Source organism: Trichoderma aggressivum (assembly GCF_033847375.1).
Source record: "Trichoderma aggressivum f. europaeum strain CBS 100526 chromosome Unknown scaffold_018, whole genome shotgun sequence".
NCBI lineage: Eukaryota > Fungi > Ascomycota > Sordariomycetes > Hypocreales > Hypocreaceae > Trichoderma > Trichoderma aggressivum.
The window spans coordinates 206,719-225,411 of NW_026946384.1; the positions used below are offsets into that span (position 1 = coordinate 206,719).

The 18,693-nt window shown below is 55.4% G+C and overlaps 5 protein-coding genes across 5 annotated transcripts; 3 read left to right on the top strand and 2 right to left on the bottom strand.

The window, feature by feature from the left end:
- Nucleotides 1–2,250: 2,250 nt before the first annotated feature.
- On the top strand, nt 2,251–2,990 carry Triagg1_5253 (uncharacterized protein; the record flags this gene model as incomplete). Its single annotated transcript, XM_062899747.1, has 2 exons — nt 2,251–2,619; nt 2,676–2,990. 2 exons carry the CDS (start codon nt 2,251–2,253, stop codon nt 2,988–2,990), a joined length of 684 nt encoding a protein of 227 aa, XP_062755727.1.
- A 661-nt stretch (nt 2,991–3,651) lies between these two features.
- On the top strand, nt 3,652–7,040 carry Triagg1_5254 (uncharacterized protein; the record flags this gene model as incomplete). The annotated part of the gene is made up of 4 exons (XM_062899748.1): nt 3,652–3,957; nt 4,072–4,498; nt 4,548–4,613; nt 5,149–7,040. The coding sequence occupies 4 exons, from the start codon at nt 3,652–3,654 to the stop codon at nt 7,038–7,040; spliced, it is 2,691 nt and encodes an 896-aa protein (XP_062755728.1).
- An 822-nt stretch (nt 7,041–7,862) lies between these two features.
- Triagg1_5255 (uncharacterized protein) lies at nt 7,863–10,349 on the bottom strand (the record flags this gene model as incomplete). The annotated part of the gene is made up of 1 exon (XM_062899749.1): nt 7,863–10,349. The coding sequence occupies one exon, from the start codon at nt 10,347–10,349 to the stop codon at nt 7,863–7,865; it is 2,487 nt and encodes an 828-aa protein (XP_062755729.1).
- A 2,614-nt stretch (nt 10,350–12,963) lies between these two features.
- Triagg1_5256 (uncharacterized protein) lies at nt 12,964–14,577 on the top strand (the record flags this gene model as incomplete). The annotated part of the gene is made up of 1 exon (XM_062899750.1): nt 12,964–14,577. One exon carries the CDS (start codon nt 12,964–12,966, stop codon nt 14,575–14,577), a length of 1,614 nt encoding a protein of 537 aa, XP_062755730.1.
- Nucleotides 14,578–15,592: 1,015 nt separating this feature from the next.
- Nucleotides 15,593–17,953, bottom strand: Triagg1_5257 (uncharacterized protein; the record flags this gene model as incomplete). The annotated part of the gene is made up of 1 exon (XM_062899751.1): nt 15,593–17,953. One exon carries the CDS (start codon nt 17,951–17,953, stop codon nt 15,593–15,595), a length of 2,361 nt encoding a protein of 786 aa, XP_062755731.1.
- Nucleotides 17,954–18,693: the final 740 nt, after the last annotated feature.

The window sequence follows — 18,693 nt, forward strand, 5'->3', positions numbered from 1 at the left end:
GCTACCACCAACAACATATATTATTCGTATACTTGTTGTAACGAAATCAACTCTATAGCCATCAAACAAGTAGCATCCTGTAGGCGTAAATGCAATGTCCAAGTCCCGTCCTTACCCTGGAGAAAGCCACCAAAAACACCAAAAACACCCTAATCTCACTACTCTCTTCTCAGAATTCTCCCTCTCCCTTTCTTTGGATAGTTTACTTTTTCCTTCCTTTCCTTCTTCTTTTTTACCGCGAGCCCGGTTCATTCACCGGCAGCCACTCGGCGAGTCATTCCCAATGTGATAGACCTGGACATGCCCCCAACAGCACACTACGAGTACGAATATCTCCCGTACACTAACCAACCTAACACCCTCTCACCTGTAGTTTCGCAGTCCATCACCAGAGCTGAGCCCCAGAAGCCGTCTACAATATATTAAACGACCCCATCTCACCGGCAGCGCATAAACAACGTCCAGTTCAGCTCATATTCCCTCCTTCTGCCAAGTGTGGCAAGTCTATGTTGTCAACATAACATAGCCATCCCCCACGCAAGCATTCACACAACGACTCCATACACGCAGCCTCACAGACCGTCTCCAGGGCTGAGATTTGTCTGTTCGTATCTCAGTAGAAGCCTGTTCCTTGACCTCCAAGCACCCTTTGATTCGTTTCGTCCACACCCTCCCCCCTGTCGCGCAAAATGACATTCCATCCGCAGGCTAAGCCGAGGAGAGGCAGAATCTCCACCCGCAGGGTTCTGGTGGCAGCTGAACAGCCAGGTTGGAATTGCTAGTGGTGCTGGACGGAGCAGTAATCTATCTGTACCTTTCTTGGTGGTGCTTCTAGTGTTACTATCACTCACTACTCCGTACCTGTAGCAGTATAACTAACGCGACGAGCGGAGGTGGAGGAGAGCCTCCGACAGAGAGAGAGAGAGAGCTGTGGAAGACGCATACAGTAATGCGTGTACAATCCGGAGCAAGTGGAGAGGAGAGGTGATGCTCCAATTTGCTGTGCGGGCCGGACCGCGCAAATGTCGCCTTTTGCTCAGGATTTTTGGACGTGCTCACTTTGCCATGCCGGCAGCAGAAATCCCATCCATGCTCACTGTTTTCCTCTCCACAGTCGTTTTGGCCGTTGTGGTGAGTTGATGCTTTGCGTCTGCCATGAGCACCTGGATTATAGACTAGACGGTAGACACATGAGGTGGATATCGTATCCGTTCCATCCTGCTCGTATTTGCTGGTAGTGGAACAGCAATTTGTCGTCTGTGGTTGTAAGTGCTGGATGATGCCTCCTCGTTCGCAAATAGTTGCGAGAGAGCAATCCAAGACTTGAACAATCTACCCATCCGTTGTTGATGCGAGAGCAGGCGTGAATGGAGCACAGCAACAACTGCAGCCCTTGATTTGCATCAGGTATACTGCCTTGCACACACGCACTCGTAATTTGGGCCTCTTTGGCGCGCGCGACAGTGAAGCCTTGATTTAATCTTACTCTCCCTCGTCTCTCCTCCCTGGTATCCATCCTCACCACACGCATCCACCACACGCATGCACATTCAGCTCATAGAAGAAGAAGAAGAAGAAGATAAGAAAGCGGCAAACACGATTTAATCTCGGCAATGCACATCAACCTGATCCAGCAGCTTTTGCGCATCCTTAGCCGCCCGTCTGCTTTTGCTTAGAAACGAAAAACAATGCAAATATCAGTGTTTCTATTTCCGGCAATCTTCGCCTGGCCTCTCATTGGCCCGGCACTTTCGCCCAAGCGCCGTGCCCGGGAAACAATTCCTTCGTATGTGACCCCGGATTTTGCTCACAAGGCAATCCAGCCAATCCCGTCTCGCGATTCCCACGATTTGTGCCCTTTGGATAGGCGAGATGGAGAGATTGGGCGCGCCTAGCAGGACAATGTCGCATCTGGGCTGCATCTCGGGCCTCGAAACGATGCGCGCCCATTGGCTGGGCCTCGCGTCCGTGAGGGCATCGCAGGTTGTCCAAGCGCCTGCAGATGGACGCTGCTGAACGGCTACGAGTACATTTACGCTGCGTTTCCCGCTGTATTTTGTAGATTATTTTGTGTCTTGTTTTGTGGCAAACAGGTCGTGTCCAAACAATTTGGTTTTCCTTTCCTTTCCTTTCCTTTCCTCTCCTTTCCCTTTTCCTTTTCCTTTTCAGGCTTCTGTTTCGTCTTTTTCCTTCCCTTGTGTTGTTCATCTTCCTTCGGCATCCGTCACCGGCTTGACTCGATTCCGCCAAATGATACCCCCATCCACCAGCCCCAAAATGTCTTCCAGCCTGAAAAACGAGCTCTCTTCTTCCGAGTTTGAAGTCGAGGCCCAGTCTCTCCAGCTGCAGGCCCAGCGCCAATCCAACCTTGGCCTCATCAACGTCGTCCACGGCGGACGCATTGCTCTCACCGTCCTGGCCCTGGCGGCTGGCATCACCATCTTGGGTGTTTCGGCCAACAGCCTGATGGTCTACCACCAGACATACCTCCCGTCTGACTTCTATCTTCCCCTATGGCCCTCTCGGTTTGATCTGCGCCCTACCGCGGCGTTGGTTGCCGGAGGAGTCGTCGTTACCGTGACCAATCTCGTGTCCCTCCTCTTTAGCAAGATCCAAGCTGTAAGTATTCATCACCAATGTCCATCTTCTTTAGTACACTCATCTGATACGTCTAGGGAATGCAGCTACGAAGCCTTACTGGCCCTCACGCCATCGCCAGCCTCGCCGCTCCCGCCGCAGCCTTCATCGCCTCCCTCGTCGCCATGTCTCTCTTCTACGCCGTCAACGCTTCTTCCACCGTGGACAACCTCCAGAGCTGGACATGCCGCTGGAACAATGTCCCCATGACCGTGCAGCCGCACTTTGGCACTCTCTGCAAGCAGAACCAGGCCGGCGTGGTGCTTTCCGTGCTGCTTGTTCCCCTGGAGGCGGCCATCCTCGCCGTTGCGGGCTACCAGGCTGTTTTGGAACGACAGGCTACCAAGGCGTAATGTCATGAGAATGGAAGAAGAAACAACGAGGAACCTACCCGCATCAGGGAGATAATCAATAGGAGCGGCTTCGTGCTCTGAGACGATAGGCACGGATGGAGATGAGGTACACGACGGGAAAGCCATCGGACATTGTTCAGATTAGTAGTTACATGTAATATAATTCTCTTGTCTCAAGTGCGAGAATAGACGGCACTGGAGATGGCCATCTGGAAGGCTTAGCTGCACCACAATACACAAATACATATTTAGCGAAAACTGGTCCATCTCTTTCAAATAAATTAATTCGTACTATACGCATTCGGGATACTGCATCGAATCTTCCATAAAGTCAGCAGCAAACATTGCGGATATGACACGCATCCACCCGTGTTCACAGACTATACCGCAAGGTATTTACTGGTAGTTGTGCAACATTTAATCTATACATCTAGATGAAGCACGGAAGATGACACGGGTACACTATAGATCTGAAACAATACCAGTTATTCACCAGCACGGGTCAAGCAATCTCACTTCAGAGTCACAGATGCGGTGAGAGTCTTGTCACTTTATACTCACTTTTATCCAACAAGAATCAGGATTTCTTACCACCATAGAGGGGGAAAAAGAGAACTAGACTGCAATTCAGAAACTCCTTCTGCCATTGCATCGCCGCGTCATGGATCAGCCGGCTCCATCTCCATCCTCCATCCTCAACACCACCAATCCAGCGCCGAATGCAACTCCATCGGCTCCTTCACCCACTTCCGAGCGGAAATTCAAGCCTAGAATCAAAATGTCCAGCTTGGAGACCGTCCCAGAAAGCGACCCTCGAACTCGATCTCAACGTACTTCGTCCTTGATTGATGTCGCAAAGCCCACGTCTTCAGCTCCCAACGATAAAGAGCGCCCATCTACCAAGCGAAACCAGTATTTCCACGATGCACTTCACGAGCTGTCTGGTGAGAATTCAGCAGCTGAGGCGGTACGAGCAGAGGCTCTGATTTATGCCGAAATCAAGACGAATGTCAAGGCGAGCACTTGTCATCCACTGCAGTGAATTTGATGATTGCAACAATAGCCATCTAACTAAGCATAGATTGAAAGCGAGCACCACTTTCTCACCGCATTCTCCCACCATCTCGCCGCGAGATACAACCGTTATCCATCCTCCATCGTTGTATCACTTCACGATGGCCAGTGCCTCCTCTTTGGCGGCTCCTTGGATCCTGCCTACACTCTCACCATCACGGCCCTCGCCTCTGAAGTCCAGCCCGCCACCAACAAGCGCAATGCCGCCGTTCTTCAGAAGCACCTGGAAGCCGTGCTCCGCATTCCTCCTGCCAGAGGGATGGTGCGCTTCATCCCGGTGGTGGAAGAGTGTCTCGCGTGGGGGAGCAAGACTGTCGCGGGGAGGATTTCAGAAGCGGTAGCTGGCGATGGGGATGGCGAGGGAGAAAGGAGCAAGGTGCAGGAGAGACGAAAACTAAAGGTTTGTGATATTGTTGTTGTTATTACTCCATTGCGTTGGTGATATGAAGGGATGTGTATGGACTGTGCTAACCGATGATATAGGTGCTCTCGTTGAAAAGAACCTTGCCGATAAGCAACATGTCTTCAAATACACAACCTCCAACTCTTGTACAACGAGCAAAAAATTCCACTGTCAGTCCAATTGACCGAGTAGAGCCTGCAGATGTGTTTGGGGGAGAGGAAAGTACCAAGGTAGTTAGGAAGAAGAAGAGCATCATTCATACGCTGTTTAGGACGGCAAGGGTTGAGGATGAGGATCCCTCTGGATCTTGAGAGGGCAAATACAGGTATTGGAAGAAGAGTCTCGAAATTGGAGCGTATTCAGCTGGATAATGAATTTTAACAATGCAAGGTAGCAGCGTGTTTATATCGATTCATCATGTTGTTGCCATTGTTTACTCCAGTAGGGAACGTTTGTTGATGCGCTGGTTGGCTTCATCCCACTTTCAGCTCGCTTTGAGTTGACGCAAGAAATTGAACCTCACTAGTAACCAGATAGCCCGGCAATTCAATCCATCAATCAGATTAAACGTATATATTTATTCGATTACAAATATTCCAATTGCTACATGACATGTTCAATGTTGTCTTGAATCGCGTGCCAGGCGCGTTCTCCATCTAACAAAGTGGCTGACTAACCTAGACTCGCGACCAAACTTCCTACACCGTCCAAGTCAATCCCACCATAACTTCAACTTCAACCTCATCCTCATCTTCTCACAATACCACTGCATGGGCTTTTGCTACAAAAACAAGCCCAATTCCATATCTGGCATAGCCGTCACTTTTACAATCCATCCCCTCTTCACATTCAGCGTCATTCCTTCTTTTCCCTCTCCGGCCATGGCAGTCGCCTGCCCCATCTGCAACAAGCCCGTCAAATCAACAGACATCAACGACCATCTCGATTCCGGCTGCACCAGCTTCATCTTCGACTCTTCCTCGACTCCTCCTCTCTCAACCGCAACCCCTCAGAATGGCGCCTCAACTGCCCCTCCACAATCGCAGCCGCCGAAACGCAGTGCCTCAACCTTCTTCTCAACGCCCACGCCCAAACGGCAGATAACCGATCTCAAATCCCAGGCGCCACTGTCCAGCATGGTGTTTCCGCCGCTGGCCGGCAAGAAGAGATCACACGGGGATGGGCCTGGCGAGGGACAACCGCAGGAAGACAGACACATGGAGGACAGGCACATGGAAGACGTGGCGGCGGTCAACGGCCACGGCCACGGCGCAGACGAAGACGGACGGGTCATCAAAAAGACAAAGACGTCTCGCGCGGCTCCCCTGGCCGAGAGAATGCGGCCCAAGACGCTGGACGAGGTGTGCGGCCAGGACCTCGTCGGGCCCGAGGGCGTCTTGCGATCCCTCATCGAGTCCAACCGCGTGCCGTCCATGATCCTCTGGGGAGCGTCCGGCACGGGCAAAACCACAATCGCCAGGTGCATCGCCCACATGGTCGGCAGCCGCTTCATCGAGCTCAACGCCACCAGCTCGGGCGTGCAGGAGTGCAAAAAGCTCTTCCTGGAAGCCGCCAACGAGCTGCAGCTCACGGGCCGCAAGACAATCATCTTTTGCGACGAGATCCACCGCTTCAACAAGGCCCAGCAGGACATATTCCTGCGCCCCGTCGAAGCCGGCACAATCACCCTCATTGGCGCCACCACCGAGAATCCGTCGTTCAAAGTCGCCAATGCGCTGCTCTCGCGATGCCGCACGTTTACGCTGCAGTCGCTCAGCACCGACGACGTCGTGGCCATCCTGAGGAGGGCTCGCCAGGCCGAGGAGTCGGTCTACCCGCCCTCGCCGCTCATTGACGATGAGATGATGGGCTACCTGGCACGCTTCAGCGACGGAGACGCCCGCACGGCGCTCAATCTTCTCGAGTTGGCCCTGTCTCTCACTCTTCGCGATGGCATGACCAAGGAGGCTATGAAGCAATCCCTCACCAAGACGCTCGTCTACGACCGCGCCGGCGACCAGCATTACGACACCATATCCGCCTTTCACAAGTCGGTCCGAGGCAACGACCCGGACGCTGCGCTGTACTACCTCGCCCGCATGCTCCAATCCGGCGAGGACCCCCTCTTCATCGCCCGCCGCATGGTTGTCATCGCCTCCGAGGACGTCGGCCTGGCAGACAACGCCCTGCTGACCCTCGCCACGTCCACGTACACGGCCACGCAGCAGATTGGGCTGCCCGAGGCCCGCATCCCCCTGGCCCACTGCGCCGTTGCCCTCTGCCTCGCGCCCAAGAGCACCCGCGCATACCGCGGCTTGAACAATGCCTTTGCGGCCCTTCGCGAGCCCGGCGTGGCCAGCTTACCCGTGCCGCTGCACCTGAGAAATGCCCCAACGAGGTTGATGCGAGATCTCGGCTGCGGGGCAGAGTACAAGTACCCGCCGAATTACAAGGACGGCAAAGTCAAGCAAATGTATCTCCCGGAAGAGCTCACCGGCCGCAGGTTTCTCGAGGCGAGAGATTTGGGGACCGAGGTCGATCCTGATTATGAGGAGGAAAGCATGATTCTATGACGTACCCCATCTCATTGGATTGAAAATTGTAGAGGAAAGAAAGATGAAAGGATTTGAGCCAGGAAACTTGGGGCTCGTTGGATTGTATCACTACGGCGGGACGAGGCGATGACCAATTTTGGGGTGGTTGGATACTGTTTTTGTGTATACCACAGGTTTTCCTCTTATGAAAGGAGGTTTTTTTTTTTTTTTTGTACATGATACCACCGATGACGGCATGCATGCATAGACAGCGTTGTTAATTACGAGGGAAAAGGGAGGATAGGATATACGGCATCATGATAGGATATTTACAAGCAACGCATATACATACTAGTATATACGCATATACAAACTCACATCATCATCACACAAAAGTAAATCTCAAGGCTTCCTTTTTGAGAAATTTGATAATAGTACGCTACCTTACATAGTATGTACGTGTATCTATATATATATGTATGTATATTCGTTTGTGCATGTTTCGATATCGCAAAAATGGGTATATATAAAGTACAAGTACAGATAGACGGGGAGGCAGTGATGCTGCATGTTATGTAAGAAAGGGGTATGATGCCAACTGTTTTCATGATCATGTCGAGATGCCCTTTGTTGCCCTCTTGATAATGCCAACGAAGAGAATGAGAGAGAAGAAAAAAAAAAACCAGAAAACGCCCATGCTGAATGTTGTGAAGAATCATATGCTGTGCGTTAAAAAAAAAATGTGATGGTGTGAATGGGTTTCCTTTTCTTTCTTGAGGGATGCCATTCCGTCATGCGGCTATGAGCAGGAGCAAATGAGGGAAAGGGAAGGATATGACGGGCTAGAGGATGATGAAGCGATTATGATGATGCTGCTTCTGCCGGGCTCACGGCGCCATACCCGATGCCCTTCCGTCTTCCCTTGAGCAGAGCCCCCAAGGCCTTCCCCAAGGCCGGCATGTCGCCCATCATGGAGACGTGGCCTCGCTCCGTGCTCACCCTGCCGCCCTTTGCAATCGAGTATCCCTCCGGCAGCATGCTCTCCTTTGCCAGCACGACGCCGTCGCCAGGCCGAAAGACGAGATCGTCGTAAGCGTCGGCGCAGGGGATCGCATCTCGGCCGTTGACCCGCGCGGCGTACACGGTGGGAATGCTCTTGGAGTAAATCACGGCCAGGGGCGGATACGCGTTGGCGTCTTGATGGGCGGGGATGTGCGCCAGCTCGGAGCGGAACTGCTTGATGGAGGCCAGAGTGCGGGCGAGGTACTCGTAGTTGCGACGGAAGCGCTCCGGATCCATGTCGGACGAGGGGGGAGACGGAGGGAGGCCGTTATTGGGGTACGGGGGAGACTGAGAGGGCGGGATGCTCAGGGTGTGGCGGTGATTCAGGTTGCCGTCGAGCCGCGGGGCCATGGATGCGCGGTTCTGGATGTTGTTGACGATTTCCTTGGGGGCGGCGGAATCGGGCCCCGACATGGAGTTCCTCCTCTTGTCGACGCGGCCATCGCTGCCACGGGGCCACAGGCTGTTGGGGAACAAGGCAGCCAGGGGCGATTGCGCCGCCGGGCGGTTCAAGGGCGGCAGCGGCGGCGCGAGACACGGGCTGAGATGCCACCTGACCCAGTTGTCCGGGTTGTAAAAGTCGACGGGGTACGACTCGCCCGTGTAGCGGTCGGTGAAGCAGAAGCCGTCGTCGGGCAGCAGCGCAAACGAGGTGCGGATCGAGAAGTTGACCTGCGCCGTCAGCAGCTTGTCGTTGAACAGCACCGCGTCGCCGTTGCGCAAGGGGCCCAGGATGTTGATGCACCGCATCGGCGTTCCGCAGTACAGCACGCCGGCGAACAGGTGCGGCTGCTCGTTGACGGCGTGGCGCGTGATGAGTCCGCCGAGGCTGTGGGCGACGACGATGGCGCCGCGAGACTCGGCGGGCACGCCGGGCTGGTTGGACGGCAGCGTCTGGAGAAAGTCCTGCAGCCTCTTGGACAGCCGCGACGGGCTCAGGCGCCAGTCGTAGCCGTAATCCCACACGCGCAGGCGGCCGGTCCGCGCGTTCTCGCACGAGCGCAGCTTCTTGAAGAACTTGCGCGAGATGTCAATGGGCCCAATGTGCTGCAGCATGCCCGACGGGATGATGCGCTCCTCCATCGTCTCCTCGTCCTCGTCCTCTAGCCCTACCTCGAGGTTGGCCTTTCGCATGTTGAGCCCCAGCTTGACCGGCGCCCACAGCTGCTGGTGAGGCGGCTCGGCAGACCGCAGGATCGAGCCGCGGTAGCCGCCCATGATGACAATGTCGCCCGTCAGCTCCTCCAGCACGCGGTCGAGGCGTTCCGAGTCGTCCTTTTCCTTGGCGTTGCCGCTCGTCGTCGGCTCCTGGTCCAGGTTCTGCTTGGACTGCGTGGCTGGTTCGTTGAAGAAGATGTTGTTGAGGGAGATGGTCGACCTCCTCGACACCGCCTGCAGCTTGGCCAGGCTGGGGATGCTGGGCATCTTGAAGTTGGGCACGTCGGGCAAGCTGTCCTTGATGGCCATGAACCGAACGTTGACCTGGCTGCGGACGTCGGTGAAGCGATCGTTGTCGCCCAGGGAAGAGGCGCGAGACAGGCTGTGATAGAGCATGCTGTCGTCAGATGTCACCCTGCGCAGCAACGGCGGCCGAGTCTCTGTGTCAACAGCAGCATTTGGATCCAAGCGCCCGTTTGCAGGGCTCTGAGAAGGGGGAGAGTTGGAAGCTGACGAGGCATGGCCGGGGCGTCGGGGAGCAGCCGAGCGACTGCGCTGGCTTTGCTTGCCGTCGGTGAAGCTGGACAGAAACGACTTGGGCAGCGACGGCAGGAAGTGTGACGACGCCTGCTGAAGCTTCTTCAAGGCTTCCTGGCCGGCTGATCTCGAGCGTTGGCGCGTGGGCTCAAAGGCAGCCTGCAGAATGCCGCGGGCGTCGCTGAAGTGTCCTCCGTCTTTGGTCAGCGGCTGAGACCTCCACGGAGAGGGAGGAGCAAGCCGCCGAGGCTCGTCCTTGGGCGCCGGCCCCAGCTGGATCGTGGGTTTTCTAAAGATGTGCGAAGGCGACTTGGGCGACGTTGCTGCTTCCGGCGTCGTGTCTCCGTCTCCGTCTCCATCGCCGTCTCCATCGTCGTCGCCGGACACGTGAAGTTCGGGCTCGTCAAAGAAGCCATTGACTCCGAGGCCTTTCAAGGCGGCCGCCTTTTCGATTGCGGGCGTGTGTAAAGAGGTGAGGTGGCTGGCAGCCGCGCTCATGGCGGGCTGCAGAAACGCCTGAGCATCGTCCGTATCCGGGATCATCAAGTCGTCCGAGAGGTTTCCCTCCTCGGTCAAGGAATCCCGGCGCATCGGGGCCGGAGTTGTTTTAGCGTAAGTCATTGTTTGTGAGACAGCGGCGCTCCATATATCCGAACCTCAACTCAGACTGGCGACTGAGAGGCCGAGAATGGGGAAAAAGGAAAGGGAAGAGAAAAAGGGAAAAAAATATCTACAGCACGGGGGATGCAAGACGGTGGAGAGGAGAGGGAAGCGAGTCAACGCAAGCATGTGCAATCTTGACGTTTTGAGATGGGAATGACAGCGGACCAATAGGGGGCGCGGATTGGCCAACGACGATAGCGAACTTTGGGTACTTTAGTGGTAGGTAGTAGTGGCGTAGCATCCAAGGAAACGAAATGGGGGAGAGAGAGAGAGAGAAATATAGAGAGACAAGTAGAGAGATGCGGTCAAGGACGTAATAGGATGGAGCGGCAAAAAAAGGGGGAGGCTTTGAATCAAGCAAAGACCAAGTCGTTCAGTCGAGTTGAGTTCAGGATTCAAGCAGAGAGCGAAGAAGACGGATTCCAACACAGTCTTAAAAAGCAGCCCAGGCTGCGACAAGAGACAGCCGAGCCACCCGGCGCAGCGCCAAAAGCTGAAGCTGTGGCCACCGAACCGCTGGATCTCGCGTCCTTTGCGTGATTGGCCGCCGCCGTTTAGCTGGCCAGCTAGAGCTTACCGTCGCCTCCAGATCTGAACAAGGCAGCTGGGCTCAGATCTCGTCGACGGGACAGGAATGGAATCCCAATGAGACGGCCTGAACCCGCAGCAAAAGGAGCCGCGCCACGACCCTTTGAAAAGGGCTGGGTGTCGATCCCCTTGTGCAAGTGTCAGGCATTCGTCATCGACCAAGAGCCATAAGTCATCATGTGTATCGTCCTGATCCTGATCCTTGCGGCGAAACAAGAGGAAACGAAACAAAAATCAACATTGGATCAAATCAAGTCGCACAAGGGAGATCCCTGGCTGGTTTTCTGCTGCGGAGAAGCGAAGCCCCGATAGAGCCAGAGACGAGACCCCTCCCCAGCCCAGCCTCCAAGTTTCGCAGACGCAGACGCAGACGCAGACGAAGCCGAACAGAGAAGAAACCAGACAGGGGCTCGTTCAAATCCAGCATGCAGTTCGAGGGGACCGAAACCCCATAATTGATTGTTCATCCTTCTCATGTGACGACGGAATTCGAGGCGGAAAAAAAGGCCTCGACGGCGCGCTTAGCGATTTCGATGCGGCCCCGTTTTTTTCCATTCCCATGATTTTCTCTCTTCTCCATGGACTCTCCCGGACATCCGCAGGCTGAGAGACCCAAAGAGGGCCAGCTGAGCGAGATGGTATTTAGAGTGGTTTGGAGAAATCAAAGGGGAAAAGTGAGGGGAAAGAAGAAGAGCATCGAGCGCCAATTCCGTGCATACCTAGGCTTTGATGACCTCATCAACCCCGGAGAAACTGCTTACGTGTGTCTCATTCGGCCGCTGCCGACTGTGTGTCTGTGTTCCTAATTATAGGTGGCCACAAGCCGCTAAATGAACTCGAGGCGTATAAGCTTACAGGTACAGGATGGAGATGCTCCCGGACTTGGGCTTGCGGTGTTGAGAGATTCCAGTGCAGCCAATGGCTCTCTTCAGGGTCCGCGGATGTTGCCCTCTGGGGCCGATGCATTGCGTGGGCCCGCCTGTGCCTGGAATATCCGATAGATACCATCCATCCATGCAATGCGCTGCAATTGATGCCCATTGTAGCAAGAGGCCTGCAGCTACGTACTGTATGTACCATCACGAGTCCCAATTTGGCGGCAATGCACAAGACATCCAATGTGAATTCAACACCAACCATGGTACTAGCTGCAGATGTAGATGTAAGACAATTTAGATCAAGTACTGATTGAGAGACTTGATTATTCACCAATCTCATGCAGCGACCTCTGCAACATGCAGACAACGACAATTCCTCGCATGCCTGTCCATATTGTCCGGAGCACTCGGTATCGCCATTGACCATGCTCCTCTCCCAACCCATTCGAGGCATAAGAGGCATAATAAGCTCGCAAATTTCCGCCAATCCTCAAAACTCAAACAGCCTTGCCATTGTCAGCCCCGTGCTATATACTCGTAATACCAAACATGTACCTATATGCTTCCCCGTGCACCAGGATAAGCATTGAACTCTGTTTTCTGATCTCCTCTTTCCACTCGTCTCGAGTCATGTCACCATCACCAAGTGAATAGCGCAAAATCACTCCCTCACAAACAGCCTGTAATCCCTCCATCAACTTCATCTCAACGCGAATAAAGACAAGCAAAAACATGCCACCAAAAAAGATTCTCTCGTCCCCGTCTCCAACACGCTGGCCACTAAAATGCAGCTCTTGTCCAAGCCTCGGCAAAACGCCGCCCAATCGGGCCATTCTGCCAGCCATCGTTTTACATCGGCTCCCGCTTAGTGGCCAATCCCCTCTGCATCAGCTACACATCACCAACTTGAACCAACCACCCCAGCATCAAACCTCAATTCCAACCTCCCGCTCTCTCTACCAAGAAATCAATTCAACCCGCAATCGTTACAGCCTCCAATGCGGACAGCCCTCCTCCCCCTCCCCCCTTGAACCTAATCTCTCCCCGTAATCCGCTCACCACCCTTTCTCTCCGCAATGACGACGCTGCACCCGCGCCCGCCCTACTCAGACGCCGAGCTCGCCCAGCTCTACCCGCGCCAGCTTCACCTCCAACAAGTCCAGATCCTGCTCCGCCACGGCGAGCGCACCCCCATCAACGCCCGCTTCGCAAACGCCGGCCTGCCCGCCTTCTGGCCCTACTGCAGCGCCGTGCGCCGCCTCCGCGCCGCCGTCCTTGGCCCCTCCGGCCCCGGCGCCGAGTCCGTGTCCGCCGCCGACGGCACCTTCTCCGAGATGCGCTGGCGCCGCCGCCTCGAGACCTTTGACGCAAACGCCAACGACGACGCCGCCGTCCCGGCCTCCGGTCCCAACGGCGAGCTGGACTCCCTCTGCGACCTGGGCATGCTGACGGACCGCGGCCGCGAGACCACCTACGCCCTCGGCACCCGTCTCCGGAAGCTCTACGTCGACCACCTGGGCTTCTTGCCCGCCAGCATCAAGGACGCCGACTTCCTCTACCTCCGCACGACGCCGATCCCGCGCGCCCTCGAGTCCATGCAGCAGGCCTTCCTCGGCCTCTACCCGCCGCACACCCGCGCCCCCGACTTCCCGCCCCTGACCATCGTCTCGCGCTCCCCGGCCGACGAGACCCTCTTCCCCAACGACAGCAACTGCCGCCGCTTCGCCTTTCTGTCCCGGGCCTTTGCCCAGCGCGCCGCCGACCGCTGGAACGACTCGGACGACATGGCCTACGTCAACAGGAAGCTGGCCAAGTGGATGCCCGCCGACAGCCCGCGCATCGCCGTCGACTCCCGCCCGCGCCTCATCGGCATCATGGACACCGTCACCTCCACCATGGCCCACGGCCCGGCCACGCGCCTCCCCAAGGAGTTTTACGACCCCAAAGCCCGGAGCATCATGGAGACCGTTGCCGTCGAGGAGTGGTTCGCCGGGTACAAGGAGAGCCGGGAGTACCGCGCCCTGGGCATTGGCTCCCTGCTGGGAGACGTCGTCGCCCGCATGGTTTCCACCGCCGAGCGCAACGTGCCGGCCCCAGACGCCGAATTTGTCCAGACGCCCGGCCAGCACGGCGCCATCGACGGCCAGAAGAGCAAGAACAACAAGAACAGCGGCGACGATGACGCTGCCGGCTTCCGCTTCGGCCTCAGCGGCTGCCACGACACCACCCTCGCCGGCATCCTCGCCAGCCTAGGCGCCTTCGGCAACGACGCCTGGCCGCCCTTTACAAGCCACATCGCCATCGAGCTCTTCCGCTCCAACACCACCAACAACAACAACTCCTCCTCCTCCTCCGACACCACCACAAAACCATCCTCCTCCCTCATCCCCTCCCTCTGGCCCTCCTCCAAACCCACCCCCATCGGCCGCAAACCCACCCCATCCCTCACCCCGCGCGAAAAGGAGTCTCTGCAGGGCTACTTCGTGCGCCTGCGCTACAACGACACCCCCGTCGTGATCCCCGGCTGCAAGACGCCCGGCAACCACCTCGACGGCGAAGAGTCCTTTTGCACGCTCGCCGCCTTCAAGGCCATCGTCGACAAGTTTACCCCGCGCGACTGGAAGACCCAGTGCCGTACCAACGTTAAGGCGCCCGCGTTCCCCGACAAGGCTGAGCCTGCTGGGTATTGAACGGCTTTTGGTATTAGTTTGGTTAGTTGGTTAGGTAGTTGTAGATGTGAGTCGTAAAAGGGGCTTTTGATATTTAGTTTTGGTTAGTTAGTTAGGTTAGTTGTAGATGCCTTCGAAGTTGTAAACCGTTCCCGAGCCGAGTCGAGGAAAACGAACGAAATCTTCCCAACCTTGTCTCTTTGGGCTCTCCGCTAGGCTTCAAAAGAAAGAGGAGCATCATCTGTAATCTGCCGCGATGAGGGAGAAACCATGGCGAATGGCGTTACAAGGATACATGATATTAGTTATCTAGGCGACTACTTATGCGTGTGTAGAACAAATTTAGACAACATATTGAAAAGCAAAAGACACAGCCATCACACAACACACATCACCAGATACTCATAGTCATGGTCTTATTCAATTGTATTAGTCGATACCCGACCCAGCCGCAAAACTCCATAACGACATACATGCAGATGTTTCTCATCCTCCTTCCCGCCCTACAGATTACCAGCCTCGGCCAGCCCCCCAGTCGTCATCACCAAGGGCCTGGCCACTCTCCTGTCTTGGTTTCTCATCTTTTTGATATTTAGGAACTCGCCTTTCCGAGCCCCTCTCACCATTTCCCACTCCGTTTCATGCTTCCTAACTAGACAAGCCATTGTTCGTCACACGGCTCGCTTGGATATTGCACATCCTCCGCCTAACCAAGTGCTCATCTCGCAGTTTCTTTCTTCTCAGCGCTTTCTGGGGATCATTTCAGGGGAATTGAAAAATAGTAAAAAGAACAAAAAGAGCAAAAAAAAAAAAAAAGTGTTTGAACATGGTACACCGAAGGAAGTAATTATGGAAATATTGGTAAAAAGAAAAAAAATGAAGAGGGGGAATGAGGAATCCGTAAACAAGATTAAGGACAAGGCGGAAAGACTCCAAAGCAATTATAACAAATTAGGTAAACCCTTCCCCTAACCCCACTCTGTTCATATGCGTGAGAAGTCCAACAAGGGACTACTATACTGTCCTTGGCCCAAACTTAATTGGCCACTTCCTCTTCCACCCAACCATTCAGGCCTCCCTGGATAGCCAGGCCGTAGCCAGAGGCTCCCATACCACCAAAGCTAGCTTGGTAGTGGTGGCCACGCCTCTCGCCCGTGCTGCCGTTGCTCTCCGAGGGGCTGATGCCTCCGTTCTCGAACCCGGGGGCCAGGACCGGAAGACTGACAGCGCGGCTGTGCTGACCACGTCCGTTGCCGGGGGCGAGCAGGCCGCCAATGGTGGTGGCATTTGATATGGAGCCGTTCATCGAGTAGCCGTTGGAGATGCTAGCCGACTGGCCGTGTCCACCGCCGATGGGGCCCTGTTGGGGAATATCCATCGACATGTCATTTGACTGGGCAGTGTTGAACAGAATGTTCTGCTGCACAGACATCTGCTGTTGCTGTTGCTGCTGCTGCTGAGCCTGTTGCTGCATGTGATTCAGGTACATTGTCAGCGGGTTGCTGGAGGCGTTGAACATGGCTGCCGACGGCTGTGGCGTGTTTCCGTTGGAAGGCGAGTTGCTGTTCTGTGAGCCATTGGGAGGTGGCGATGAGACACCGTCGCCGCGGGGAGATGAGCTCTGCTGGACCTGGCGAGGAGGGTTGCCGCATCGGTCCTTTCCAAAGTTCACCTTGAACTTCTTGTACTCCTCCTTGCCGCGGATGGCCTCGATGGCCTTGATGGCGTTGGCAATGTTGGTAAAGTTGACAAAGGCGCAACTCTTCTCGCGAAGGGCGTTGACCAGCTCAATCTCACCATACTCGGTGAAATCCTGGCGCAATCGTTCCTCTGTCCAGGTCTCGTCCAGGTTGCCGATGTAGACGTTGCGCGAAGCACCACCGCTCACAGCGAGAGCAATGGCGGGCGGGAGAGCACCAGAGTGCTTGCCCCAGCCAATCTTGAGTCTGCGGTTGTGAATCATCAGGCCCTGCAAGTTGCTGAGGGCGTAGAACGACGCAGCAGCTGTGGGGTCGATGAAGGTCACAAAGCAGATGTGCTTATCGGGAATGTAGCGGATGTGGTGAAGCAGACCACCTCGAACCACGTTGCAAATCTCCTCAATCGTAGTCTCCGGGTGAATGTTACCCAGGTAGATGGTTCGGTTGCCAAGGTTGTTCATGCCACCCGCGCTCGTGGCAACGGCAGCGGCGGCCACCGACTGCTGTGCGAGAGCGTTGGAGATGAGATCTCGATCGGCGCCGGTAAGCATGTGTGCGTATCCGGGGGCGATGCCCAGATACTGAGCTGCGTTTTGCTGCTGCGTCTTGGAGACGTAGGCGCATCTGTCCTTGCCGTAGTACACGCGGCGAGGGGCTTGCCACTTGGCCTCCTGAGGCAACTGGGTGACGGCCTTGATCGCGTTGGCAATGGACAGGTAGTGGATGAAGGCAATGCTCTTCTCGCGGACAATCTTGATGGTGTCAATGGCACCAAACTTGCCGAGATCCTCGCGCAACTCGTCATCGGAAACCTCCTCGGGAAGGTTGCCCAGGTAGACATTTCGGGAGGCGCCAGACTGCTGGACGGCAAGCGCTACAGACGTCGGGACCTGAGACGGCTTGCCCCAGCCAACCTTGATATCCTGGCCCTTGATGCACAGCTTCTTCAAGATGGCATCCGAGTGGAAGTGGGTGGCGGAGCTGGCATCGAGGAAGGAGATGAAGGCGCAGTTCTTATCGGGGAGCAGGCGGACGGACTCGATCTGACCACTCCGGACGTGACCCAGGATCTCTTCAGCGCTGGTGTCGGGAGGGATGTTGCCGAGGTAAACGGTTCGGCTGGTTCCCGTCACGACGCCGGCGCCCATGGAAACGGGAGAACCAGGCTGCATAGAGCTCTGCATGTTGAAGCCAGTGGGCGACTGGGGAGGGAAGAACTGAGGCGCCCCATAGGTCGAGGGAGAAACCAAAGCCTGGTAAGACTGAGGAGACATGCTGGGCTGCACGGGGCTCGAGATGCCACCGTTGTGCTGCTGAGCATTGGCCTGCTGATGCTGAGTCTGCTGGAAGCCAGACAATCCCTGGAACTGGGGGCTGCCAAAGGCGGCCGGGCTTCCAGGTTGAAAGGGGCTGCCCAGAAGCAGCTGCGACGGGAGCAGAGGCGTGAATTGCATGTCAAAAGCCGTTCCCGGGGTCATGTCATGGCCATTGGGCTGGTTCTGGTTCATGTTCTGGGTGTTGAGCGTGGGAATGTTGGCGCGACGAGGGTGGCGGTCAGCGAAGCCCGAGATGTTGGAGGTGAAGGCTCCATGGGAAAAGCCAGTATCGCTGTTGGAGGGCTTGGAAGCATGGCCGAAACGCGCGCCATTGGCACCGGTTGGCGCTCCCTGGCCAGCATTTCCATTGAGCTCCTGCATCCCGAGAAGGTGAGGGGGGACGAGAGAGTCCCGCCCAGCGTGACCGAGAACAGCCGTTTTGAAAGATTTCGACGTGCCTGGGAAAGGCACGAAAGGGTTATGCTGGTGGAAGTTGGGGCAGCCGGTTGTTCACTGGAGCCCAATACAAGAATTGCTGACGAAGATTGAATTCTTTTATGCGGAAACAAGGTAAAAATAGCAATGCGTCTTCTTCGAGGTAAGTCACGAGGTCCACCACAGATCAAACCGCTGTACCACAGGAAAAAAGGGGGTCGATGAATGGATGCAGGTTATATGTATGCAAAGTGACTTTTTGTTTTTGATTTCGAATCCAAGCAGATTATGAACTGGAAGCAATCGAAGGTTGAATGAATATTCAAGAATCGCAAATATTAAAACGGCAATATGCAAGCTCCTAGAGACATGAAAACGAGGCGAACTGGCGGCGGACGAGCAAGCAGTCGCTGCGGCAAGACGGATGCGATTGAGTGAATAGAGCCGCCACGAGTAGTATATCGAAGAGTGTCGGTGAGCGAGGGTAGCAAAGCTAACAAGAACGAATAGACAAGGTCGCAGGGTCGCAGGGTCTTCGGGATGCGAAGAAGCGGATTAGTCGAGCAATAATATTAGTAAGAATATGAGCAGAACGAAGGTCGCGTCGCAGCAAGACAAGATGTGATCCAATATCGACGGCAGACAGGACCCAATTGGCTTTCCAAGACTGCGATTGACAGCCTAGA